Raw genomic sequence first — 27,569 nt, forward strand, 5'->3', positions numbered from 1 at the left:
TATTTGTCATATCCATAAAGTTTATTTTAAAAAATTGTTAAAAACTAACCATACAGGAATATTTATTAATATACTTAAAAAGTTTGTTCCCCGTGTTGAAGGAAAATACATTAGCAACATCTTCCAGACACCATCTTTATAAAAGTAAAACTTCTAGATGCTGAAATGTACTACAGTAGATTCTATAGTTTACACTTTTCATCACAGGATTGAAAATCATTCTCCCTACTCCCCGTCCCCCCGAATGTGGCAGTTCTTAAGACTTAATTAATGACATTCAATCATGTTATATACTACCACAGATCCTTAAATAGAGTACACACTGCATGGTTACTAACGGAGCAAGTCTTCTCTATTTGTTGTCATGTCATTCTTTCAGATAAGCGTTGGGCTTTAAGTACAAATAGAAACACTACATCCCATGATTGTAAACATTCACCAAGAGCTTCCAGAGTACAATGAGTAATAGAGGTGGCCCAAGAGTCAGTCAAATGTTCCTCACCCATTTGGATACTGCTGAGATTAAGAAATGAGTTTTGAAGGCAAATTATCACAAGCCTTACTTTCATTTCTGTAAGAAAGTCATTTTGGATATATTTTTAGTCGAAAACACCTGAAAGTCATCCTAAAGACTATATTAAGCACCATTTTCACTTACCTGAACTATATTAAGTTAAATTCAGCAGTATATGTATGAGCATAAATGTCAGAAATTAGAAAGAACTGTGGGTCTCAAGCTCCCTTCTGTGGATACGTACGGAGTATTGAGTTCCAAGGATACTAATAGGAACCACTCGTGCACACCAAGGGCAGTCATGCCCCCAGGGCCAAATGCAACCCAGAAGTCTGAGGCACAACTACTACTTCGGTCAGTGGATGCTATACAAGTAGATTTAAGGCTGTATTCGGCTATAAAGAGTTCAACCTCCTCTTTAGTATTCTTCCTACAGAGATCACATACACGACTCAAAATTTCATGGGTGGAAGGTGAAAAGTCCCCGAACACCTTTTTAATACTATTCTCCGTACAATTCATTATCAGCCTATTTACACAGGGGGGTGTTCATACTTAAAACCATTACAAATGCAATCGCCATGTTTTAAACTCTTATCCTAATTTCCCCAGGATTATCCTCATTCTCATTTTCTGACTTTTAGCCAACTTCACATTAGTCAGATTGTTCACGGCAGTCCTTAGGCATTTTTGATGTTGCTCCAAAGGAGAATACAAATTAAAATCTATTCACTGCCACCCACTTTGAGACAAGCCTGGTTGCAACGAAAACGGTGTTCCTGGTGTTGAAGGGTAACTAGGAAACCCATCTGGCTGAGCTGAATAGCTTTCCAGAGCCGAAGCTGAGTGGACCTGATAGAAAGAAGAACGTGCAGGTTAGCAGAGGGCCAAATTCAATCAAGTTGGTACTTGTTTTTGCCTGTACCACACTACAGATATTTAGAATAGGAAAGAAAAGAGAAAATGTTGGGGCAAGATAAGTCTGCATAGTCTTCTGAAATTTTTAAGAAACATTCAAAATTCTTCAGATGGTGGAGGCCAAGAGAAAGGCCATTAAAATACTTAATATTCTTTCAAAAAAGGTTAATGGGTTTTCTAGAGAAAACATGACTTAATTAAAGTCCATTATGTTAGCTTAAATTACAAAAAAAACCCAGCTCAAATATAACTGCCATGTGTAAAGATTCCATTTGTAAAATCTCCAAACTAAGATTTGAAAGTCTGTAAGCAGGAAAAGCAATTCATATAGATGAATATATTCCACCACCTTTGTTAGCTTTCTGAAGGAAAACAAGCATAATCTGCAGATTTGGGGAGATTAACCCTAAACTCTCCGGACACTCTTCTCAGAGAAGATTTTTGCCAATGTTGGCATATCATCACTGGCATTACACGGTTGTCAGGACAGAAGCTATGCGTGTATGTTTCCATTTAATTTCTGCCCGACCTTGCCTGCTTACCTGCTGTAACAAGGCCGACTGTGCAGCGGCATTATGCTGTAATTCTTGCAAGGAGGACTGTGAAGGGTTCTGGGAGAACCCTGGAATACCGGGGAGGGACAGAAGGCCTGGAAAAACAGAACTGCCTGCAGCTTGAAGGCCAGATGATAAGCTAAAACAATAGACAGAACAGGTCAAAATGCAAGTAACACAAAACCTACTACCTCTGTATTTGTCAAAAACCACCTTATTGAGATATAAAACAAACTTTAAACTTCCGCATTGGAAGGAACCATAAAAGTCAGCCATTCACCAACATAAAATTTACTTTCTATTATAAAGTATATTATCCTGAAGGTAATAAAGTCTGTTTTGCCTGTAACACTTCCTGCTGCTTTATAATAAGGAGAAATTACCGAATACTAAAATAACCTGAGCAGATATTAGTATTAGATATACTTAACACGGCTGAAGAGCTACACGTGTTTTTTGAGTATTGAAGTTTCAGCCCAGAAAAATATAATTTAGCACCACCCAACGATCAGATTAGACTCACCGGAATGACTTAAGACTAGGGACTACAAGGTAGGTCAGGAATGACCATATCCCATCTCCAAAGTATCCACATACCCGGCTTGTGCAACGAGAGCAGAGTTGAAATTGGAGCTGAAGGCGGACGCGAATCCCGGGAGGACGGGAGCTGGCGACGGGGTCGTGGCCACGACGGGCAGCGCTGGGACCGCCGCCACCGTGGCCGGCGGCTGCAGCCCCGGGAACGAGGGCAGGGCGGGGGCGACGCTGGGGGTGTTGGAGACGGAAAAGCCGGGGTAGGAGGGGTTTGAAGAGGGCAGGGGTCCCTGCGTGACGGAGAAGAGGGAGGGGACGGCGGTGGACAGGTTGAGGGGGAAAGGCGCCGTGGAGCCGGAGACCGGTGCGGAGGCCGAGAGCCCCGAGAGCACGGCCGCGGTGGAACTCGGAGGGGGGACGGGTGCGGACGTGACCGCGGCAGATGAGGTGGCTGCTATTAACGACCCTGGCAGAGCCGCTGACGGGTTAAGAGGCGGGTTGCCGCTTAAAGGGAAATTATTGGTCAAAGACGTGAAAGGAGGCAGAGCAGTGAACACCGGAGTGATGGGGGCGGAGGAAGCGTGCGGCGGCAGGGCGATGGAGGAAAGGGGGTTCGACACATTCAGGGGAGTCGTCAGACTGGAGAGGCCGGACAGCGCAGGATTAAGGCAAGTCGACAAAGTGATGGGCACCGAAGCGGACGTGTACGCGCGGCCCAACGTCCCTGACAGACCTAAAGCGCCAGGAGAGGGATTCGCGGAAGGAGCGGGGCCTTTGAAGGCGGAGGGGGTGGGGCTCGTGGGCTCAGTTTTGATCAGCACAGGGCCGGCTGTGACGGCGGGCGCGGACGCGATGTGCAGCTCCGAGTTAGTCGCGTGGGGGCCGTGCAGGAGGGCGGCGGACGAGCCACAGCTGACCGGCACTGCAGCGGCACACGACGCAGGCGTCACCAGCGGAGAAGGTGCGGGCAAAGTCGATGGGGTGGAAACGGAGTTCGCCACGGTGGAGGGCAGGCTCGGGAACATGGCCAGCCCGGACGTGGAAGATCTCGGCGGGCCGGGAATGGCCGGCAGAGCATAGCACTTGTTAGAGCCCGAGGCCGGCGAATCAGAGCTCTGATTAGTAAGAGAAGACAGTGAAGCCAGCCCGCTTGTAACAGCAGAGGACAGAGCAGATGAGCTGATTAAGCTGGTATCATTTGATGTCAGAAAGCCTTTTAAAGCAGACAGAAGAGGATTATTGACACCGAGTGGACAGGCCACACTGGGAGCGGAGCCCCCGGCAATGACAGAGGGAGCCGGGTTGGTCACACCTTGGGATGACGGCGTTAAGGGCAAGGGCAGACCTGCAAACACTGACGACAGTGAAGCAGAATTGGCATTGTTGGCAGCAGCAGCAGTAGAGGTGGCAGAAAAGGGGAGGCCAGTGAAAGCGGCGGAGGTCGAAGCAAATGTTTCATTGGAAGCAGGAGTAGCCCGAGGTGTGGATGTCGCCTGAGGGGCTGGGACAGGAGGAGCGGAAGGACCTGGCAGGGGAACCAGGCCAGAAAAAACCGACGGGACAGGGGCTGATGTTGTACTGTGGGCAGAAGTAACAGGCGCGGCAGGCAAGGAAGGGGTTCTGATAACCGTTGGATTTGGCGTTGATGGCTGAGGCGTATGTATGGCCGAGGAGACCTGCCCTGGGAAGACCGGAAGGACAGTATTCGCCATGTTCAGCCCGGAAATGGTAGCAGTTACTGATGCAGAGGGATGGTTTACTGCCTTGACTGGGGATGCGGTAGGGACGGGCGTGACAGCAGGTGTTGAAGGATTGGAACCATGAGGAGAGAAGAGCTGACTTGCTGGAGTAGAAAACGCTATGGGGGGGAGGGGTTGGGAGAGAAAGGCAAGAATATCACCACGCTGAAATGTCAAAGTTTAATCCAAAAGGAATGAGTCCACATTTTTGTAACATTTGACAAACATGAAGAAAATCAGCAACAGGTATAATAGGCTACTGCAGTGTACACGTTGCTAGATTCCATGACCCTGATTTTCCCTATGGAGCCTCAGGTAGAGCCAGTTGTCTTCTAGACTCTGCTTAGAAGAGCCCTCCAATGCACAGTGAGGAAGCCTTGAGAAGTTAGCAAACTTTACTTTTGTATTTTCCTAATTCTTAAAAATTAAAAATTTAATTGTGATTAGTGTTGGTGTACCGACTTTAGCTTTCATTCTCTCAAACCACTTCCCTAGAATAATAAAACAAGTCGTTTCCCCCTCTTAAGAGCTTTCAGGACATCACTTTCCTCTTTGGTCACAGTGGGCCTCCCAGGATTCATGCCTATTTCTCCAGTATTACGGCCACTCTGTGAGGTGAACTTGATATTCCAGTTTATAGTCTATAGAGCTTTTTTTCCCATTTTCTCATACTGCCTCAACACAATCTCGACCTCAAATGCTACTTGCCTTGTCCGAGGAGTTCCCTTAGGGGAAAAAGCCATGTCTAATTCCTCTTTAGAGCCTTAGCACCTAGCACTGTGCATGGCACCTGTGTATTTAATGAGTGTTTGCCCCACTGGATGTATCAGCATGACCTCAACTATAGTTACCAAACCCATCCAAGGACTTATTGTCAAGAATTCCACTAGAGTTTGCTACAGTATTTTTTATTCTCATAAACTCTCTGAATAATTACTTTAAGTATTTGGGGGGATGATTTGTGTTTCCTCTGAATCACTTTAGTGCCAATGTTAGCCTTTGATGAAAATCTTGTTGGTGTCAAATGGAAAGCATGACTTAGGTACCTAAAGTCACAATGAAAACTATCATCTGCCGCCATATTCATATCAAAGTATTTCACTTGTAAACAGAGAATGTTCCTTTTGCAGTGATAATCATGTGAAAGTTATTTTCATGGGCTAAGACTTAAGTTTCTAAACTTATGCATAATAAAGACTTTGCATAAGGAAGCTGACACGATCAATGAAGCAATGCACAGTGTTAATCATGGTGGGGAAGGGACCACAGGAAAATGGAAGAAAACAGCATATACATCATCTATTTGTACTAAGAGATGCCCAAAAGGTGCTATACTGGGCTGAACAAATTTTATGGTAGTTTAGAAAAGAAAGATGGCAGAATTGACAAACCGTAATATAGAAATACATGAACTTCAAACTCAAAAGGCCTGAAGTCTAATATTCATGTCATTAGCAGTAATTTAGTTTCAAGAAAATAAAACTAGATTTTTAAATTTAGATAACATATGAAAATGGATTTGTACTTTTGTTTGCATTTGTTTAACAAGAACTAGAAGCACAAGTGATATATACCTAGTTTTGTGTTCGTAAATAATGTACTAAAAATTTATTAGGGTCAACACTGGTTGGGAAATATTTGCGAATTCACTATCTTATGTAACTACATGCTGAAGACCGTGTAGTGAATGACAAGTCACAAGGTCAGACCAGGCTGTCCCATAGCATTCTTTACAAGCAGTCTCTGTTGAAGATCTTCTTATATAATAAAGCAAAAGCCATGCACTGTTAACCATACACAGGGCCTACAGTTAAGATGCAATAAAACAACAACAAATCGAAAAAACCCAAAACATACCATGATAAATATGACTTTCCTGCCATGTAATTTGGTTGATAACCATAAAACATTATCTGTCAGATGCTGGGCTAAGTACTTTATGCCTATCATTTCATTTGTCCCCAGGTAACCCTCTGGGTTAGGTACAAACAACCCCATAAATATTAAATCTAAAACTTAAAAATAATTAACTCTAAAACTAGTATTTGAAATAGCATTTAGGAAAAAGGATCTTATGTGTTTATATGTGGTTAAAGCAACTTGTTAGAAGATCATCCAGCTATTCAGTGGCATTCAAAGGGTATCAAGTTTCAGTTATGCAAGGTAAATAAGTTCCAGAGATCTGCTGTATGACACCATATCTACAGTTAACAATTCTATATTGTGTACTTAAAAATTTAAGAAGGTAGATCTCATTAAGTGAGGTCTTGTCACAGTAATAATTTTAAAAAAGGTCAACCAAAATTTGAACCCTGGTCTGACAGACCCATATCCTTAACCACTATACTAGTTTATCTTTTTGTTTCTTGATATGGTTCAAAAGGAAAATAAAATCTTAATCATGCTAACATAACACAGCATAGGAAAACAAAGTATGCTATTCCTAATGATGGTTCTTATGACACTTAACCTGTTACTCCCTTCAGAAACAGATTAATGAAGCTGAGCATAAAGGCTCAAGCTTCCTCAACCTCCTTTCCATAGAAGTTAAATGACATGGTCACAAAGCTAGGCAGGGTAAGCAAATGATGTCCTGACATCTCAGTGTTTTTTTCCAGCCCATTATACTACGTCCTTTAGAAACCACCAGCAAAAAATCACTGTTAGGCACCCTGCTCAGGGAACAGAATCCCCACTAAGACTCCTAACTATGCACTGTAATGATGTGCTACTTTGCTACACAAGAACTGAGCTCAGGCTTTGTCTCCTATCAGCACACAGCTCCTTCCTGACCACAAAGATCCTCAACTGGAAGAAAAATAAAATGTTGCAGCACTGCTGCCATCTGCAGGCATTAGGAACATCACCTCCTTTCATCTTCCTGTCCTCCCTCCCTCTCTCCCTCCCCCTCCCTTCTTGTTTTTATTTTTTTATTTATTTTTTTTTTTTAAAGATTTTATTTATTTATTTGAGAGAGCGAGAATGAGAGAGAGAGAGAGCACATGAGAGGGGGGAGGGTCAAAGGGAGAAGCAGACTCCCTGCTGAGCAGGGAGCCCCATGTGGGACTCGATCCCGGGACTCCAGGATCATGACCTGAGCCGAAAGCAGTCGCTTAACCAACTGAGCCACCCAGGCGCCCACCCCTTCTTGTTTTTAAAGTAGGCTCCACGCCCAGCATGGAGCCCAGCATGGAGCCCAGCATGGAGCCCAGCACGGGGCTTGAACTCAAGCCCCTAAGATCAAGCCCTGAGGTGAAACTGAGAGACGCTTAACTGACTGAGCCACCCAGGCTCCCCTCATCTTCCTTTTTCAATTCCACTTTCTGCTTAGGCACCCCTTATTTTTTTTTTCTACATTAAGCTATGCTACTCCCAATACTTATGAAAATAATTAACTCTAAAACTAGTACTTGAAACAGCATTTAGGAAAAAGGATCTTACGTGTTTATATCAAAATAAAAATGAGGCTTCTAATATCACATAATGTAAAGTGAATGTGGATGTAATGCCACATAGCACTTGGATTATATTGCAAGTTTTTCATATAAAACACAAAGGCAAATGGCTAATTTTAAATTCAGTTAATATGTGCATTTCATTCTGTGTATACATAATGTACCACTATCAAGCCACTTTTAGCAAGTATTGATTAAATTCTGTAACTAGGAACTTTCCCCAAAGCATAGATTCCAAATACACTCAATTCAAATTGTTCTCAGTGAATAACAGAGCAGACAACCAGGACAGACTTCAGCTATATCTGCAGCAAAGTGGACACTTACTTTGATTCTGTGTAGGTTTTGACTGATTGGAAAGGTCTTCATTTTCTATATGAAAATAAATAAATAAAAGTTTGATTTCAAGTTTTATTCAAATTAATCATCACCATAATAACCAAAGATTGGTGTCAAAAAAAAAAGAAAAACTCAGGATATGTATGCACGCTATGTTAGGGAAAACAGTGTATGCCTATGGAAACAAAAAGGAAATAAATAAAGATACCAGTAGTCACTATATGAAGATTGACAGCATTACAAGCCACTGATTCCCACACCCCCTTCTCTTTAACTTACCAGGTTTTATTTTACTCTATTTTTTTAAAGATTTTATTTACATATTTTAGAGACTGCAAGGCAGGGAAGGGGCAGAGGAAGAGGGAGAAGAAGGAAGCAGATGCTAGCCCTCGACGGGATGGGGCTCGATCCCACGAGTCATGAGATTATGACCTGAGCCAAAACCAAGAGTCAGATGCTCAACCAACTAAGCCACAACTTAGGAGGTTTTAAATAAGCATTGTTATTTTACAGATATATTTAGGAACACTTTCTGGAAAGGATGGCCTGAGTGTGCCACCTAGGACAAAGTGTAGCCTACAGCTGGAATGCAGAGAAGGAGCACCGTTACTGGCTAAACTGACAGTCACTTCAACAGCAGGGAGACTTGGAGGTGGGAGGCGGATGTTGAGTGCAGAATCCACTGCCACCCGAGGAACCAATCTCGCAGGCCATGCGATGATCCAAGCAAACAAAGAAAGGGGCCCTGACTTCCTGTTGCAGTCATTTCTGGAAAAGATCCTTTGCTAGGAGCTGCTGAGAACAACGCCAGTGGAGGCTGACTCGAAGCCTGTGACACCGACACCAAAAGCACACTCCTCCCTACCCTCCATGGAAGGACCTAACTAGACCATCAGGCAAAGATACAAAGGGAAAAAAATTACCTCTCATGCCTTGACAATAACTGCCCAAGAAACCAACAATGGGACAGGTATGAGGTGCATAAAGAATCTACAAGCCCTGACACAGTGAGCAAAGAAAGATCATAGCTTGGGCGCCTGGGTGGCTCAGATGGTTGAGCGTCTGACTTCAGCTCAGGTCATGATCCCGGAGTCCTGAGATCGGGTCCCGCATTGGGCTCCCTGCTCCTTGGGAGCCTGCTTCTCCCTCTGCCTCTCTCTCTCTCTCTCTCTGTCTCTCATGAATAAACAAAAAGTCTTATAAAAGAAAAAAAAAAGAAAGATCATAGCTTGTCTAAGGAATTTGGTGCAAATAAACAACCAAAACATATGGTGTCTATCAACAAAGATTCAATGAAAGAAAAAGAAGTGTAAAACCTTGTAATGCAAATTAAGAACACATACACACATAATATGCAAAAAAATACAAGCAGAGAAGATGAAGACTTCAGATATAAAAACCTGACTCCAAATACATAAATGCAAAGAATGGTAAAGATTAGAGATAATACTATGAAAGCTAAATTACTGAGCTGAAAATAAGAAAAACAATAAAATCACATTTAAAATGGCAAAAATACAAAAAAAAAAAATAGAGGATTCCATACATGAATAGGTAAGAGACTTAGAAGGCAAATATAGTGCAAAATAAGAGTACCAGAGGTAGAAAAAAAGACCAGATAAAAAGCAATAACTGAGTTTTCATATCCAAAGAGCTTACAGAATTTCATGAAAGATTAATGCTAACATCCACATCTGGACATCCTGGTGAAATAGCCAAACTCCAGGATTAAAAACATTTCTGAACTCTAAAGATAGGGAGTATTTTCTTTGTAAGCTTATAGGAAGAGACCAAGGTTCTAATAAAGAAAAGAAAATTAACCGGAATTGGGTTTCTCATCTACAACTCTGTACATGTGCCCTTTTGAAAAAACTGCTTAAAGAAATTTTCTACTAAAAGAAAAGCAGAATGAGCGTATCAGGACAGGGTATCAAAGAACAGAGGAAAAAGTAAGAAGCCAGAAGTTCAGAGGTGCAGAAGAAAACATGTATGGTATTCCGACAAAACACACAAATCAACAAAAAAGAAGAGTGAGAATGGAAGTCAGTGGAGTACGGAGCAGCTTTTTTTAGTTTTTGTGTACCGACAACCATTAAGAATATGATGGTAAAAAAAAAAAAAAAAAAAAATATATATATATATATATATATGAAGGATAATATATATATATATGAAGGCAATCCTTAGCAGTATTAAAAATAACATTTCTAAGTTGGAGTGGGGCAAGGAGGAAGAGTTGTTAAAAATAAAATAGCAATTTGACTAATACAAGTAAACAAAAGTAAGGAAAATGAAAAACTGGGATAAGCGAATAATGAATACAGAAATAAAATGGACAGACTAAGAACAAATACGCTATTTTTATGATGACTGAAAATTCCTATTAAGTCTCTCCCTGCCCCGGCCCACTGGTTTAAAACTCAGAATCCAACTATATATATAATCTATAAACCAACTAACCCACCAAATAAATAAAACTCAAATAAAAACTGAAAGTAAAGATAAAAGCAAAATACTTATATAAAATGAAAACAAAAAGGTTAGGACAGTATTAACACCCAGTAAGGCCAGGCAAAAAAGAAATATAGTAAAGTACAACACAGCTCATTTTTTTATACCTAGAAAACTTAAGAGACTAAAAAAAAAGTAGAATAAGTAATTAGTAACAAGCACCTAGAAATGAAATATTCCATTTGTAATTCTGATGAAAAATACCTCTAAAGTCCCTAGAGATAATCCCATGGCAAAGAACCCACATAAAGAAAACCATAACATCTTCTTGAAACAGATAAAACAAGTCCTGGGGGAAAATCACTACCACCTGACATAATATAAAGCAGACACATGATTGAAGAGTAAGACTTAATATCATAAGAATGTCACATCTCCCCAAATTAATACATATAACTACACATATTACATATTATAATTATATATTAGTGTAATAACGTAACTAATATATAATATGTAACTATATATATATATACATACATAAATTCAGCTGTTCTTACCTACATAATCTTAAAAGTTCAGATGGAAAAAAAAATTTCCAAATATAGTAAGAAAAATAGAAACTATAGTTTAAGAGAAAAAGCTAGCCTTACTAGATATCAGAACACACTATAAATCTGCTAGTCAAATCAATATATCATCATAACATGAAATAACTAGATTGGAACAGAGTAAAGAACCCAGAATTAGAACCATGTGTGTATATGAAAACTTAAGACAAATGTGGCCCTTTAGACCAGTGGGGAAAACAGATGAGTTAATAAATGGTGCTGGCCTGACAGGCTACCATCTGGAAAAAAATTAAGATGAACCTCTATTCACCCCTATATGAAAATAGATTCCAGACACAGTAAGGGCCTTACAAGACCCAGGTTACCAGGACTCCCTAGGGTTAAGAGTTAAGATCTAAAACAAGATAAAACAGTTCCAGCTTTTCTTTCATAGCCTCTCTTTCTCTACGCAAAAACGTGAAAGTCGAAGGGCTAAAGGTACCATAAACAAGGGTTAAGAAATAAAACAGTAATTTTGGGGAAAACTGTTTAGCAACTCTCATCGGAGTACCCAGCTTCAAACAACAGAACCACTCTGGCTAGTAAGGATTTGTTAATAATGGCTATCAAGTAACCGAGTCTCTGGGAAGGGCAGAAAAAAAAAATTAAGTTCTATCCCTACCCTACACATATCTAGAAATAGATGGTGAGTGGATTAAAAGCTATACATTAAAAAAAAAAAAATCCCCATAAAAGTAATTAGAGGATACAGATGACATTTTCATCCTGTCGGGATGGGGAAGGGTTTCCTAGGCAAGACCTAAAACTCAGAAGAGTCAAATAAACAATACCTAACTGAAATAAAAATTAAATTTTTGTAAAAGACACACAAATGAAAAAGTAAGCTAAATCCCATGTTCCCAACAGACCCAAAGAATGCTGAACTGAAGCATGCAGGGGTAAGCTTAAGCCCCTGTGAGCATAGGCCTTTCCTCCGACAGTAGGAGTAATCTGTCCTAATGGTAATACTCATCAAGTCAGTTGTACTTTTCCATAGCCTATCCAAGTTTCCTGCTCATGAGAAATGGTTCCTCTGCCTACAAGCTGCTCATGTTCACACAGGTGGGCCAAGGCCGTTCTAGTGGAGCCTGTATATCACACTCAGATCCATCGTCAGGCTCTGGAGTTCCTTTCCCCACTAGGACACACCATATCAAACAACTGTCCCCTCTAAGTGTACGTCTGTAAGTTTTTACTTTTAGCATTCCATAACAACATGATTTTACCTGTTCCTACTGGATTAGGAGTATATGGAGGTGGAGGGGGTACACCCGGAGCTATGACGTTGGCTAATGGTACGAGACCTGCATTGTTATAAGCACCTAAAATAAAATTATAGAGAAAAAAAATTTAGTACCATTCTATGGCCAAGAGTTCAAACCATATTAACAGAGCTATCTAATTTTTAAAACTGCTAATATGATAGAGTTGCATTTTACACAGAGGTTTGGGTCTAGTGTAAGGACAAAGCTGAGATCAAGTGAGACAGCTGAAGATTCTGACTTCCCACTGCATGCTCATTCCAGACATCAGCTCGCTGAATGGCAGGGCAGGGAGACCCTGCAATACTTCAATTATCTGCCTTTTCTGTCAATCACATACAGTTGACCTTTTTAAGTGAGATGTACTGAGGATACCTTTGAACCCCAACTACTGAAATGGGATTCATGATGATTTACTAAAGCAAAAACGCATAATAATGATTAAAAAGAATCTATAATGAATTTATCAAAAGGCAAATACCCTAAACTAAACTCTGCCTCCTGCACTGCTGTAGACCAGGAGACTGTGTAGCCCACCATGGGCAAAATTAAACTCAGCAGAGCAAATTTCACAAGTGCTCCAATTTTCCCAAGTAGATATAGCAACATTTACCTTCAACTTAATAAAGAGCAAAAAGAAAAAAAGTAGAACACGAATGAACTGCTTACTTGGTGCAATGGTTGCATGTGGCCGGCATGGAGGTATTGGGTAAGGAACAGGCTTATGTGGATTGTACGTTGAAGGAGGCTAGATGAGGGGGAAGTGGAGCAGTTAGAAGAAAACTAAGTCAGCAATCTCCCTGCAAACAAAATACAACTTGTCTTTTGAAATATTTAGTCGTTAGAGGCTAAAAATGCTCCAGCATATCAAATGCTACTGGCCTAATACATGGCACAAGTGAGGGAAATGTCTTTGCTTTAATAAATGTGGTTCCTATAAATTCCAAAGGCAGATCCTGCCAAAGACTGCTGTGGAGGGGTTTATTTTTAATTTCAGTATTAAATCATCTCCAACGAAGGGTCAGACCTTATCCTAAATAGCAAACTCCTCTCTCACTGAGCCAAAGTTAATCTAAGAATTTTTACCTCCTCTTTTGTAACACAAGAAATCTGCGAGGTTTAGGAACCCTGACTACCCAAGAACTTCCAACAGCCTCCAAAATTCATCAGAGATTCATCCTACCATTCTTACCCTCTTTTCTCCTTGGAAGAACAAAGTCCTATATTCAGCATTCAGCACTCTGACAACTTGAGTAGAATGCAGACTGGGATTATGAATTCAGTATCTTAGTCTTTTTGCCTTTGAAATCCACAAATCTTTTATTTTGTAGTTGACAGAACTATGTAAGTAACAAAAGCATCCCAAGAATTGGTCTCTAGAGAACCAGAGGTCTCTGAAGTTAAGCCAGATGCTGTACTTCTAAGGGGCTGCAAGGCGGCTGTGACAGGCCTCTCCCACTTCAGCTCGAACAATGTTTCAACCTACAGGGCTGTCTTTGGGTTCAGCTGATATCCTAACCAATCATGATCACTCCCTTCAAAATACTCTCAACCTCCGGGCTCCACTCTTGATTCACTACTATTAATACTAATTTGGCCAAACCACAACCTTAAAGAGAACTCTCCATACTCCATACCTTCAAGGGAACAGCTGAACAGGGATGGGGAAAAACAAAACGGAACAAAACAATTGGACTGGTCTCACTTTAAGATAAAACATGAAACCTCAGAAGGGCCATGGACACTGTTAACTAATTATGCAATAGGTCCCTAGACTATTCACTTTACTCGAGTTTCTAGTATACCTCAAATTTCACAACAGGAAAACAGAACTGATGCTGTGTGCTGTGAACAGACAGAAAACTACATGTACGAGTTAAGGGCCGTGTCATCATTTATTCTTTAAACATACCGGTTTAGACGGTCCAAGAATCCGTGCAGCTATTCCTTTGCCTTCATTAGTACATTCTTCACCATCTTTTTTCAAGGGGGTTCCCTATTTAAATAAATAAATAAATAAAAAGAAAGAAAGATAATTGAGACTTAAAAAAAACAAACCCAGAGGAGAAACAAAACAAAACCCTCACTGTATTACAATGAAGAAAAGGACTTAACTTGGTAAGAGTTAAAGGATCTGGATTCTAGATCCAGTCCTGTCTTGGCTGTAAGACCCTGCTAAGGTCCTCAACCTTCCTCTGCCAGAGAACCCTCACAACATGTACAGAGGAACTCAGAAAAAAGTACACCACACATATGGGGATGACAGAAGAGCAGGATAATGTAGGTTTTAATTTTTTCCCCTGCACCATAGGAGCGACCAGAAACAGACTTCCAATGCACCAGTATGTATAATGGTCAAAGAATCAAAAAGAGTACCTATATTACAGTTAAAAATAGATGACCAAAAAAATGTTTTCTATAAGCATTAAATGAGATAGTTCATATTATATGAGAATAAATGAGACCTCATTCAAGACTATTATTAAGAGATCAGAATAAGTGGACAGACCACTACAATGTGTCCTCCTAAGAGCATGTGCCTAAATAGTACATACTAGTAGGGAAGCCAACTTCCAAGATGGCCCCCAGACATCCTCACCTCCTACATGCCCTTGTGAAGACCCCTTCCAGAAAGAACAGTGCTAACCTGCATAATAAATAGGATATTCCAGAAATGATGGCATTTGACTTCCAAGACTAAGTCACAAGAGACAACACAGCTTGCACTTGCCTTCTCCTGGACTATTTGCTCTGGTGGAAGTCAGCTGCATGTCCTGAGGTATTCAAGCAGCACTATGGGCAGGGCCTTACTGTGAGGAACAAAGACCCCCTGCCCACCACCAACACTAACTTGCCTGGCATGTACCTGAGCCCCCTTGGGAGTATAGTCTCAAGCTCTACTCAAGCCCCCAGATGACTGCAGTCTCATAAGAAACACTGAGCCAAATCCAACCTAAGCCACTCCCAGGTTCCAGATTCATAGAAACTGTGTAAGATAATGTTTAGTTTTAATCCACTGAGTTTTAGGGTTACTTGTTACACTGCAATAAAAATATGGCACTCTTTGCAAAGATAATTTTACAAAGACGTTTGTGGATGGTATAGAAACAGGTTTCTTTCCTTCAGGACTTTTCAGAACCTTTATCATGCAATGTGACTGTCCAAGAAGGAAACACTGCACACGATTTCTCAAACATATTCAACTGTGAAACCGTCTGAGGAACACTGAGAGTTTGAGAAACGCTCCTTTACTAAGTGCAAAGCAGTGCTTCTAAAATACCTGGAAAAACAAACAAAATCATCCTCTTTTCTATTTGTCTTGTTCTTCTGTACATCTTACACAAATACTTTAATGTAGTTTATACATGAACTTTTGATCAGTGTTGAACCCATGAATTAAGCTGCTGACATAATAAAATTCCTTTCCCTGGAAGAAGCATCATCAACTGGCATTTTCTTTAAATATCATAACTATGCTAAATTTCATAGTAAGCCATAAGAAGTTTCTCATAGCCACAAACATATGCTTACTGGGAAAATGCCATTTATGCGACTAGGTTTTCCTTTGGGATATGGATTTCCTGGGATCGTTCCACAAGAAGATATCATAGCATGAGGAGCTTTGCAGCCCCCCTTGAAAGCCTGTAACAAAAAACAAGAGGGTGGTAATAAATAAATAAATATATAAAAAATAAAAAAAACTCACAGGTTAAGTATTCTGGATATTTGGAGGCCCTGTTAAAAATATGAATCAAGAACAGCATCACATTAATCTGTTCATGAATTCATTAGCACTTACAGTAGTGAACATGACCAAAATTCATAAGTAAAATCACTTTATTTAAATGGAATTATTAAAGTGGTAACATAATGTTTTTAATTAGTTTTCTGTTAGCCACAACTAATAGACTCCTATACAAAGATATCTCCACAGCAGATTTTGCAAATTGTGTGCAAACAAGTTCATTTACTATTTCGTATGTCCCATTTCTCCAAACCAAGAAATAATGTCGTCCAACTGTATAAACACCAAACTCATGTTACAGGCAAGACAAGGAGAGCAACAGATGAAAGATACAGGGACTCTGATTTGAAGAAGTTTAGAACTTAGTGGAGAAAAACAAACAAATAACATGGGACACTGGGTATCCAAAGAGCTGTACTGTTGAAAAAGCAAGAGTTATTTAGGTATACTGTATTCAACATAGCATTACATAAGTATGAGACATGTTGAGGGATGTTCTAGCTTATTTATTATTGCATTCTCAGCTTCTACAATGGTACACTAACAAATATTGAGTTCATACTCAATAAATATTGAATGAAAAACACTACATTAGGTGACGTATATTCCAACAGATCTATATTATGCTATAGGGATATGAAGCTATACATAGCTATATTTTAGAAGTATGCAGGATGTCATGTATTTTATTGTAGAGATATATTGGTTTTATAAATTCATTCACGTTTGTTATAGAGATATATTGGTTTTATAAATTCATTCAAACACACATAATTAGCTATATAATCCAGTCACCTACTAAACACCCAAACCTAAAAATTATCTCAATTTTTGGTTATTATAAATAGTACCAGAGTAAATACCCTTACATACAAATTAGTATATTTCTATTTCTTTCCTTAGAATAAATTCCTAGAAATAGAATTTTCTGGATCAAAAGACATGAACATTTTAAGGCTCTTCAAGTTTACCTTCCACAAAAGTTGTACTAAGTTACACTGACCAGAGATCCTATTCCACAGAATACTCAGGACCACATTATTTCTGAGAAGGAAAATACTCAGGACCAAATTATTTCTGACATGATCCGAATGCTTCATAAGGAAGAAAACAACAGCAGTAAATGCATGGTGCCCTAAAAAATTTAGTCAAGAAAACCAATGGAGAACTTACTAAAGTAAAGAAATGTGGGCTCAGATCTTGCTTCTGCTACAACAGACCTCATGAGTAAGCCAAGTTCTCTGCTACCCCTGAGCTTAGCAGACAGTGCAAGGATTAAATGCGCTTAGGCTGCAAGGCCCCAGGAGAGCAGTATGAATCCTCCTCAAGCAGGTTTCTAATCATTAATTCTGTTTCCAGCCATCACAATCCTAAGAAATAACTACCTTAAATGACAACTCAAGTCAAACAAGTTTAGGTAAATACTACTCCTCCCACTCTTAGAGATTTTGAATTAGTAGACTGGAATTTTGCTTTATTATCCATCTCTTACAAATCTGACTAACGTAGTAAGACTGATGACAAAACAAAATAAAAAAAATTTTTTTTCCGTCACGTTCCTAAATACATAGGATTAAAGGCAAAAACTTGGAGCCATGGCAAAGCTACCAAGGGCCCGAGAATAAACACCCACTGAGGCTGAAGCTGAGGAGCCAACTGGCGTCTCACTCTCAAGCCATTTCCTCATCCCCCAGAAGCCCCCTCGCCCAGCTCCTGTCCTCCATGGACCGCAGGGATGCCATCCTGACCCATCGCACAAGAGCTGTCAGGTTATTCATCACAGTTAACACAGAAGTGAGACTGGTACTTCTCTTCCTTCATCAACATTCAGAAAAACCTAATGTTCTACTTATATAGCAATCTTGAGAAAATTACCTGTTCAAGTACTCTCTTGCACCGTTTCTTCTCAGACATATTTATCCTGAATAAATCTTCGATGGGACGAGAATTCTGTGCATCAACAATGTTTCTACCAAGAAAATGCAATTTAGCTTTTGATTTAAGAACCTGGACATACATACAAATGCCAACAACCTTTACCAAACAACCATACCTGAGTAACCTTTCCCCCAATGACAAATGGAGAAAAGTGATTTAGTTTTAATTGCTGAATGTAAACCATATTTTTATAAAAATGATAAATATAACTGAACTGAGGTTCATCTGGTTACCTAAAAGTAGTGAAGTAGTTCTATGAATAAAAATCACTATTTTGAGATTCTTGAAAATATACCCTCTCAATGAGTAGTAAGAGATCTAGGGCAATAGAAAAAAAGCCATGTGCCAAACGCATAAAAATAATGGTTAATCTAAAAATGAAGTTTTACCGTATGCTTTAACTTTGTATTTTTGCAGACATCTATAGACATATAAAGGACTTAAAAATGCATGTGCTCTCAATAAACAGCAATCTACAGACTCTTCCATAACACAGAAGAGCAGGCCCTTTTTCTCTTTGAGCTTACATTCATTATGATCATTTATTAAGTGCTATGCTTAAGTGTTTTCACAGATCTTCTAGAATTTAAAGTTCACGTATGTGGGGTGCCTGGGAGGCTCAGTCATTAAGCGTCTGCCTTCGGCTCAGGTCATGATCCCAGGGTCCTGGGATGGTGCCCCGCATCGGGCTCCCTGCTCCGTGGGAAGACTGCTTCTCCCTCTTCCATTTCCCCTGCTTGTGTTCCCGTTCTTGCTGTGTCTCTCTCTGTCAAATAAATAAAATCTTAAAAAATAAATAAATAAAACTCATATCTGCTATTAAGTAGGTGAGATCCTTAACTTTATAACCGAGGAAAATAAGGTCCAGAAAGAGTAAGTACATGTATCAGAACCTAACTATAAAACCAATGGCTTTCTCAATGAGCCTTTCAAACTACTGAGAGTCGGAAAGCAATGGAAGTCACTGAAATGAAGACAAATCAAATAAATAATCTCAGTATGCCTGGTTATTTTTAAGTTGTAACCATTTGTAATAAGTACACTACATATCTATCTATTTATTTATTTTTCCCTTAGAGAGAGCATGTGCAAGTGGGGGGGGGGTGGAGAGGGGGAGAGGGAGAGAGAAAATCTTTAAGCAGGCTCTACACCCAGAGTGGAGCCCCAGGCGGGGCTCGATCTCATGACCCTGAGATCATGACCTGAGCCGAAATCAAGAGCTGGACGCCCAACCAAGCCGCCCAGATGCCCCTAGATATTTAGATATAATAATTCAGTCTACCCTTTCACAGATTTTATTAGAGTTCCATTTACTAATATAATTCTGAGACATTAATACACACTGAGTTAAGAAACATTTAAAAAGTCTTCCAAACTTTCTCCAATAAAGTAAAAAGAAATACTCACGAAGCTAACAGTTCAAGAGCAACTAGCTTGTCTTTACTGAAGGTGAAACAATTGAGTATATTGACCACTTCTGCTGGGTGAACAGCCACCATTTTCTATTAATATAAAAAATAATTTTATTTTCAACATGAGAAATTTTCATGCCAGAGATTGCTATTTTGGGGGAAACATAGTTAAATGTTCTTAATATTTAAGTATTTGAAGTGAAACTGCTTATTCAAAAACAAGGCCTAACAACCATGTGAATTAACCTTAGACTTTTTCAATGTAACTATTTCAGTTGAAGATCTAAGTTCCCCTATGTGCTTTTTTTATCAATGTCTCTCAATGTATTTATTTATAGAAGAAAAATATTTACATGTACTGCTTTCCTCAGAAAGGTTCTAGAAAAGGGGTATTTGTAAATATGGGAGATACATTGCTCAAAAAGTTAGAAAAAATTACATTCCTTAGAGTGCTAAGCATTCGGTAGTCAGGGCTTCCTAAAGTGAGGTCTATGGTGAATAGTGTTACTAAAAAGGGTACTACAGTCACCTCAGGTAGGGAAAAGATGGGTTAAACAACATTCTTTACTGTAGAACTTTCTTAAAAGTCTTATTATATTAACATGAACTGTGACACTGGAAGATTGTGTGCAATGTTCTATAATTTGACTAGGGTACTTCTGGTTTTGAAGATAAGGTTCTGCCAATTTACAGATTTATGTTAATAGCGGAGGAAATTCAAAAGCAAAGTCAATGGAAGAAGGTCATTTAGAATCAATACCCAATAGACTCCTAAAACTTAGAGCAATGCTGTTCAGACAATTTTATTCAGGTAGCACCAAAAGAATTGGTAAAACTACACACCCCTCTGCAAGTTTTTAAATTTACATCTAAAAACTGTACCACAAGTTTAAATACTTACAAAAAATTGATTTATATTCCGTTTATTATATATTTGTAAAAACTTTGGAACTACTCATTTATCTCACTTATGAAAATGTCTACTGCATAACCTAATTGTCGAGGTTAGTCTTCAGTGTGAAAACCACCAAATCAGACTTAGTTTGTCACCAAAGGTTGACTTATAAGTTGTGCTCATGCTAACCTTTTCACTTCTGAATTTTAATTCTAAAGTAGGTGGACAAGCAAGCAGGCCTCAGAGCTTTGTCATGAGTTTGCTGTCTTGATAAAATAAAGAGAGGTCCCCATCAGTATTTTTTACAGAAGTTCTCTGCTTTGCCCTCCCTCTCAGGAGATTACATGGTCTCTTTGGTCCTTGGGAAAAGAGTGATGGGTGGGTGGGTAAGATAACCTTTTTTTTGTAGAGTTGAAAAAAACGAATTGCTAAAGAGGCGAAGCACTAACAGATCCAGCCACTTTCTTCGGCAAATTAGTTTAGGAAGCTAAGGATCTGTAGATTCCCTTAAGGTTATCCATCCCTGATAATCCAAGGAAAATCCTATGTAGACAGATACTGTTTGACTTAAATGTCTCTGTTAATTTAGGCTGTGCTAATAGTAGCCACTAGGCACATGTGCCTGTTTAAATTAAAATTAAATAAAATTAAAAATACAGTTCCACAGGCAGACTAGACACATTTAAATGCTCAAAAGCTATGTGTAGCTAGTGGTTACCATATTGGATAGCAGATATAAAACATTTCTATCATTGCTAAAAGTTCATTTGGACAGTGCTGGTCTAAAAAACATAAATATAAACTCATTTGACTATTGTTCTAAGACTAAACACAAGAGGATAAAGATATAAAAAAATAGAAGTACATAAAAACACTTAAGAATTCAAATTCTATGCTCTCCCTCCCTATAAATATTTTCTCTTCCAATCTGCCAATTAGGATCCTATGGTGTACAATTTAGCAGTACAATACATACAATTTAAATCAGTTTGGGAACTCTTAATTTTTTAGTAATTATTTGATTAATCAAAGTATAATAAAATTTAGGATCAGTTTTTCTAATGCAAACAAATTACAACTTGAGATCAATTATAGAAAACAAGGGGAGAATTCAAAATACTTAAATTCTACACTATAAAAAAAAATAAGTTACTTACATGCTGTAATGCTTTCATTGCCTTTAACTGAGGCTCAGCCCAGGAGAAGTATCTCAGTAAATCAACCACCTGAAAGCAAAGAATTACTTTAGCTCTAACGAAATGTGTTTGCAAACATTTCCACAAGATTTGTTTCAGGACTTTGAAATACTACTCAGTTCCTTACTGGCACAAACCACAGTTTAAATGCTCAATAGCTGTAAGAAGTAGATAGCTACTACAATGGATAGTGCAGAAAGAGAACATTTCCATCATCACAGAGTCTGGGGCAGCGCTGGTATAGAAATAAATGGAAAGTATAAGGTACAGGAAAAACAAAGTACCTAAAGAAAAGGAAGATCGAGAAAGTATTAGATAGAGATAAAATGTCAGTTTAGAAACATAAAGTTATATTACAAATGGAAAACTTTAAAAATTTAGCAGAGAGCGACACTTGTAATAAATCACAAAAGGGTGTTCAGTGGTGTGGATTAGTGTAGGTCCACTATCTCCTACTCTTTTCCTTGAGTCTGAAGGGCACAGTACTCGTATTTACACTACAGATCTCCTCCCTAAAAATTTAAGAATCACCATGACTTACTCCAGCAGCTTCTAAACAGTAAGTAGGTCATTTTGAGAGCACAGTTAGCCAGGCTCTCCCACCACCACCAGCGAACTTCAAATGAATGAGGGAGATCCTGTGAAATCGCTAGTGAGAGGTAAGGAGGGCATCAAGGTCATAGCAGTTAAGTCCCTGCGTAGTCACCACCACCCTGTTCACTGCCTCCAAAGGAACTCCAAAAGGAAAAAAAAGAATGACTCAAAGAAGAGAGGGTAAGGAAATCTGGGTTAATGAATTCTTTTACTGTAACTTCCTGAAAATGTGTTAAGGTTTCAATTATTCTACAAAGCAAAATTAATGCTAGAGACTAGAATAGTATACAAAGAAGAGTAAAAATAGTTTTTACTCCTTATACAGTGATGCATAAATTACAAATGGGTATTACGTGTACTTGCCTCGTTTTCATGAGAATAATGGTTTTCCTTACAGTAAATGCTACCTGCTACTTTACCAACCAAAAAAAGTTACCAACTCTATGTCTGATATAGGAAGAAAAACCTTCCATACAGTAAGTAGGCTTAGCAGGTCACACTTAGAAAGAAGCTTTGAGTTTAGCAAGTGGAATAACCACTAAGGGAAGTTTTCTACAAAATTTCACACACACACACACACACACACACAAAAGAAGGAAAGGGAAGTTGTTACCTATGAGACATTATAAATCTTTTCAAAACATATAAATTAAGCATAAGGTGATTTTGAAAAGTAACGGGACAGCCGAAAAACACTAATTAAATAGGCAGCAAGACATACAAATCATGAAGTAGCTTTTAAGGATTTAGCAGTCAGAACTTTCTACAGGCTTAAAGTTATTATTCAAAGTTCAAGTTTGAAAAGTCTTGAGAAAAAGTTGGAGCATTTACTAACTCCACCTACAGATTCATCCACTGTCTACCCTCTCCACATTCCTACCCTTCCCCAGAACTCTTCTCCAGATACACGTTTCTCTTTCCGCCCTATTTCTCTATCGAGTATTTTCTAAATATTCCTCAGAAATCTAGTCTGTATGTTGTATGTACGCATGCTTATGCATACATATTGTTTTTAATTAGCTAATTCCCCCTGAAGTTGGGTGAGTTTTCACTAAACTTTAAAACATTACTCTTCTGGCAGCGACAGAAACTACTTATTAGACACTATATTTTCTTTTCTTATGGCTAAAATTTTTACGTAGCAGCTTCATATAAGAACCATACTGCACCATTTGTTCAAGTTTTCTTTTTAATGTGTAGTGAATTTTGTTATTACTGATTTATAAATTCTGTACAAATTTGGGTATGTTTACCATTAGAAGTTTATAAATTTATGATTTGTGCCCAGAATGATAAATATGCTTTTCTTGGACACTGCATTTTAAAATCATATTAACAAATGATATTGCAGTGAAAGTAGCTATGTTTATAAAACACTTGAACTATAAATTCTGCAAAGTTTTCTATCAATATCAAAAGCTTCTAACGTTTCTGAATAAATATAGCAACAAAGTAAAAGCAATTCTGAACCTGACCAGCAGGTAAATAGACTTTAACTAGAACATCAGAGTTAAAAAAAGGTTTTGCTTAAATAGAACAAATACCTGTTCACTAGAGAAATATCCATGCACATACTCAATTGCTTTTAATTTGTACTCTGTCAGAACAGCCTAAAAAAACACAGAAAAAGAGCATTAATATATGTAAGCAACAGTAATATGCATATTATCAAAACTACCTAAGCAATTCAACATGGCAGACCTTCCTCAGCCCCAGCACACAGAGGCAGCTAAAGTCACTATGGTGACATGACATTCTACCTTTCCAGGTTCCATGCTGTAAGGGATACACTGAGACAGCAGGAAAACCTCCGGGCCTCCCTACTCACTCCTACAAGAAAAGGAACAGAACTGTAATAGACAAGATTTGAGGTTACTAGAAATCACAAATAGAATTCCTGTAAATGTAATTAGTTTCAGTACATCCCAATTTCAAGCAAATTGTCATTTTTAAGAAGACTAATTATATCAGGCATGACTCATCCATCAATTACTGAGCAGCTTTTATGTGCATTATAATAGAGAAACGTGAATGATAAGTATTTCCACTGGGATATAAGAACCCAAGGAGCCAAAGAGGGCCCTCAATTCAATCTGTGTGCCGGCAGTGTGGTCTCTGAAAGGCATTTTAACTACCCTGAGAAGCTTTTTACCCATAAAAGGTGAACACCATTCACTACCCACCTTAAGATTAAAATAGTCAAGAGTTGACATAACAGTAGTAGTACTCAGTAAATTATGGTTTCTTTCCTTACATGGCCCCTATCAATGGGAAGTTCAGAGAGAAGTACGGCGGCGGCCTTGACCCAGCACTATCTGGAGCCAGATGAAATCACATATGCTTTCCTTAGAACTGCTTGCAGAGCTTAGAGATGGAAACAATCATAATTTGATAACTACTAATCATTAAAAATCAACTAATCCCTTTGGTTTTACTACAAAACAATTATTTGTACTTGGCATATACATCACTTTGCTAGGAAAAAATATGACCGGTTAACTGAGAAATACATCCAAGTTGCCTGTTATTTTAAGTTTAATTTTCACTGAAAAGGGAGGTGAGGGGGAGAGAATGGCATTTTGGATAATGTACTTTAGAGAATGTACTGTTGAGATGTAACCCTCAGGGAGTGATTACCTGGTTTAAACCAACTTACATTTACAAAGTCTGAGAGCAATTTTTTAAAAAACCAGTAATTCTCACTTAGATACACCTACATTTTAATCCCATTTTAACAGACTAAGACAATGCTAATGTATCTAATTATTTGGCACAGAAAGCAAAAGACATATTTTGCCTGCAGACCAGAAATAAGGACTTATAAGCATGTAAGTTGCTATCTCATGTATGATTTTCATCTCTGGAAAACATCCTACATCCCTCACTAGTATTTACTATGTGATCTTTTCATAACAACAAGGGAGAGCATATACAATTGCATCCTATAGCTTCCAAAAGTAGAAATCTACTGGTCTATTTGGACACACAAATTATTTCCTCATAAACAGTAATTAAATATCAGCTCATGAACAAATTGTTACAAATTTTAAACATATAGTTGGCAAGCTGACACTTTATTGCAAATCTTAATTGCACAAATTGGATTTGCAAAAGCAGAAATTTTGTTCAAAAAGAACAGCCAATATCATCAAATACGTAAATATAACCTATGAATTTGAAAAAAAGTCTTATGAAGGATGAAGAAAAACATTTTGCTTTATAGACAATGCAGAAAAACGGCATGTACACAGGCAATTTTTTTGAAGTTTTTTTTTTTAGGATTTTACTTATTTGAGAGAGAGAGAGAGAGAGAGCGCGATCACAAGCAGAGGGGAAGCATAGAGGGAGAAGACTCCCCGCTGAGCAGGGAGCCAGGTGCAGGACCCAATCCGAGGACCTCGGGATCACGACCTGAGCTGCAGACAGACGCTTTAACCAACTGAGCCACCTAGGGGCCCCCACAGGCAATTTTATTAATAATTTCATAAGCTGAAGCCTAAAGTAACAAATCCTTCCCTGTCAATCAAGGGTCTTAAAGGTTTGGAAATGGCAAGATAATCACCCTGAAATTCTAAGCAAAGCACCCTGTATTAGCATAAGAATGATACAGAAAGTCCTTCCAGTTCTAATTAGGTAAACCTCTTATTTTTGTGCTTTAGGTATTTATTAGGCTCAAGACTACGTCCCAAATTTTTTTGCTGTCTGGTTCATTCTGGAAGGCAGGTTACATACAATGGCCTCGAAACGAAGCAAAAATTTGGAAAGCAGGAAGAAAAAGTTTTGAAATTCAAGTTATTGAAGCCCACTCCTGAAAACATGAGGCCTTTTGGACATTAATTTTGTCCGTCCAGGCAACACATAGTGTGCCTATCTTCAGATTTGAAAAACTTGCCATAATAACTACCATTAAAGAAATTTTATACGTATTACCTCCAGTTTTCAGTCTTTAGGTTACTGAAGGATGAGGTGATCAGTTCAGAAATATTAAATCACTTCTCCACAAGTACAGAGCTTTTAAAGATTTGTACAGCCGGCTTGGGAATGAGAACTCTTTGAATATAATTTCCACAATACTGCACTGATAGTCAAGTTAAGCATTAACATAACTTAATTTCTATTTGTATAGTGAAGCGTATCAAACTACAAGTTCCCATACTGTGTGTGTACGTTAAAATTCCAATCAATTTCGCAATCCTAAAACCCACATTTTGCAGTCTGCACGCAGTCCCTCAAAGAGAATTAACTACGAGAATTCGTAGCTCATAGATTGGTTTAAGAAATTAAGTGCAATTACCTTTCTAATTTCATCCAACACCGTTTCAAAGGACTTTTTGTCCATCTTGACTATTGTCTCAATGTGGTTTTAACAGTTACACTTTCAATTACAAAACGTTCATCCCTGGTCTGCTTCAATAGTAGAAATGTTTATAGCTGAGGAGGAAAGACTCCAGGGGCAAGAAAAAGGATGCGAAGAGGTAGAAAGTACTTCAAAATCTGCAAAAATTTCTAAAAATGCACACTTATAAAAACTTTTTGTTAAAAGCAAAAACCGTCGGGTTTCCTCAGCTTCTTCACACAAAGCTTCAGGACACCTAGGGGAAGAGCCCGGTGCTCTGAGTCCTGCAGAGAAATCCAGAGTTTGGTAGCCGGGGCTGAGCTTCGATCTCCTGCAGCTGAAGGCCAGGCGCCGCCGGCGAAAGGTCGTGAAGCCGCTCTCCCGTGTGGGAGATGAGAGGCACCTGCACCCTGGCTCCCGCGGGCGGCGAGGAAGGAGGCGCCGGCCTCTCGGCCCGCACCAGCGCCTCAGCCGCCGGCCGTCACCCCTCACCGCCGCGAACCTGGACTCATGGCCCGACTTGCGCTCAACCCAACAGTTGCGACGGCTCCTGGGTTCCACAGCCCGGGCTGCGGCGGCCTGGCAGACTCTTTGTTATCAGCCGCCACGGCTTCCGGGAGCGGGCCGGCGGCTGGAGAGCACCAGGAGCCCGGCGAAGGGGGGCACGCTCCCCGGTAGGGGGACTCCCGAACACCGCGGCGCCCACAGCGTCTAGAGCCCTTCCTGGTTACCCCTACAGCTCCCCCCGGCTCCCGGGGGCCTTTAACGAACCACGTCGCGCCCCAGTAAACTCAACTCTGCGCCGACAGCTTAGGCCTCTCTTTCCCGAAAGCCAAGGGCGGGGGGGGGGGGGAGGGGTGGTCCTGGTGTGGGAACGTAGGTGTTCATAGCGAATGCCTGGATGCCTCGGAATCGGATGCAGCTTAAATCTTTCTCAGAGCCTGAAAGTCATCTTTTAAGGATCACATCTCTATGTTTTGGGTTTGAGTGTGCTTGACTCTGATTTTTCAATCCGAATTTTTAAAAAAATGAACGTCGAGTGGTTGAGGCATATCTATGGATGCCCTTATTTTTGG

At 39.4% G+C, this 27,569-nt stretch overlaps 1 protein-coding gene across 1 annotated transcript; it reads right to left on the reverse strand.

The window, feature by feature from the left end:
• On the reverse strand, window positions 1-27,313 carry PROSER1 (proline and serine rich 1). The gene is made up of 13 exons (XM_028105484.2): window positions 26,452-27,313; window positions 23,702-23,767; window positions 21,525-21,593; window positions 19,468-19,562; window positions 17,998-18,091; window positions 15,909-16,019; window positions 14,290-14,373; window positions 13,047-13,125; window positions 12,342-12,437; window positions 8,042-8,086; window positions 2,584-4,378; window positions 1,975-2,125; window positions 1-1,366 (listed from the first exon to the last, which is right to left on the reverse strand). The coding sequence occupies exons 1-13, from the start codon at window positions 26,494-26,496 to the stop codon at window positions 1,244-1,246; spliced, it is 2,853 nt and encodes a 950-aa protein (XP_027961285.1). The 5' UTR covers window positions 26,497-27,313; the 3' UTR covers window positions 1-1,243.
• Between the last annotated feature and the right edge of the window lie 256 nt (window positions 27,314-27,569).

Source organism: Eumetopias jubatus, unplaced genomic scaffold, assembly GCF_037043125.1.
Source record: "Eumetopias jubatus isolate StellerSeaLion01/CBP00866 unplaced genomic scaffold, mEumJub1_p1.0 scaffold_3, whole genome shotgun sequence".
NCBI classification, from domain to species: domain Eukaryota; kingdom Metazoa; phylum Chordata; class Mammalia; order Carnivora; family Otariidae; genus Eumetopias; species Eumetopias jubatus.

Excerpts from the sequence above, each read along its gene's own strand:
- PROSER1 (XM_028105484.2), bottom strand. The coding sequence starts at position 26,496 with ATGGACAAAAAGTCCTTTGAAACGGTGTTGGATGAAATTAGAAAG. Across the intron at positions 19,563-21,524 it reads CAATGAAAGCATTACAGCAT|AAAATGGTGGCTGTTCACCC; the intron begins GTAAGTAACTTA and ends TTATATTAATAG. Across the intron at positions 14,374-15,908 it reads GCATAAATGGCATTTTCCCA|GGAACCCCCTTGAAAAAAGA; the intron begins GTAAGCATATGT and ends TTATTTAAATAG.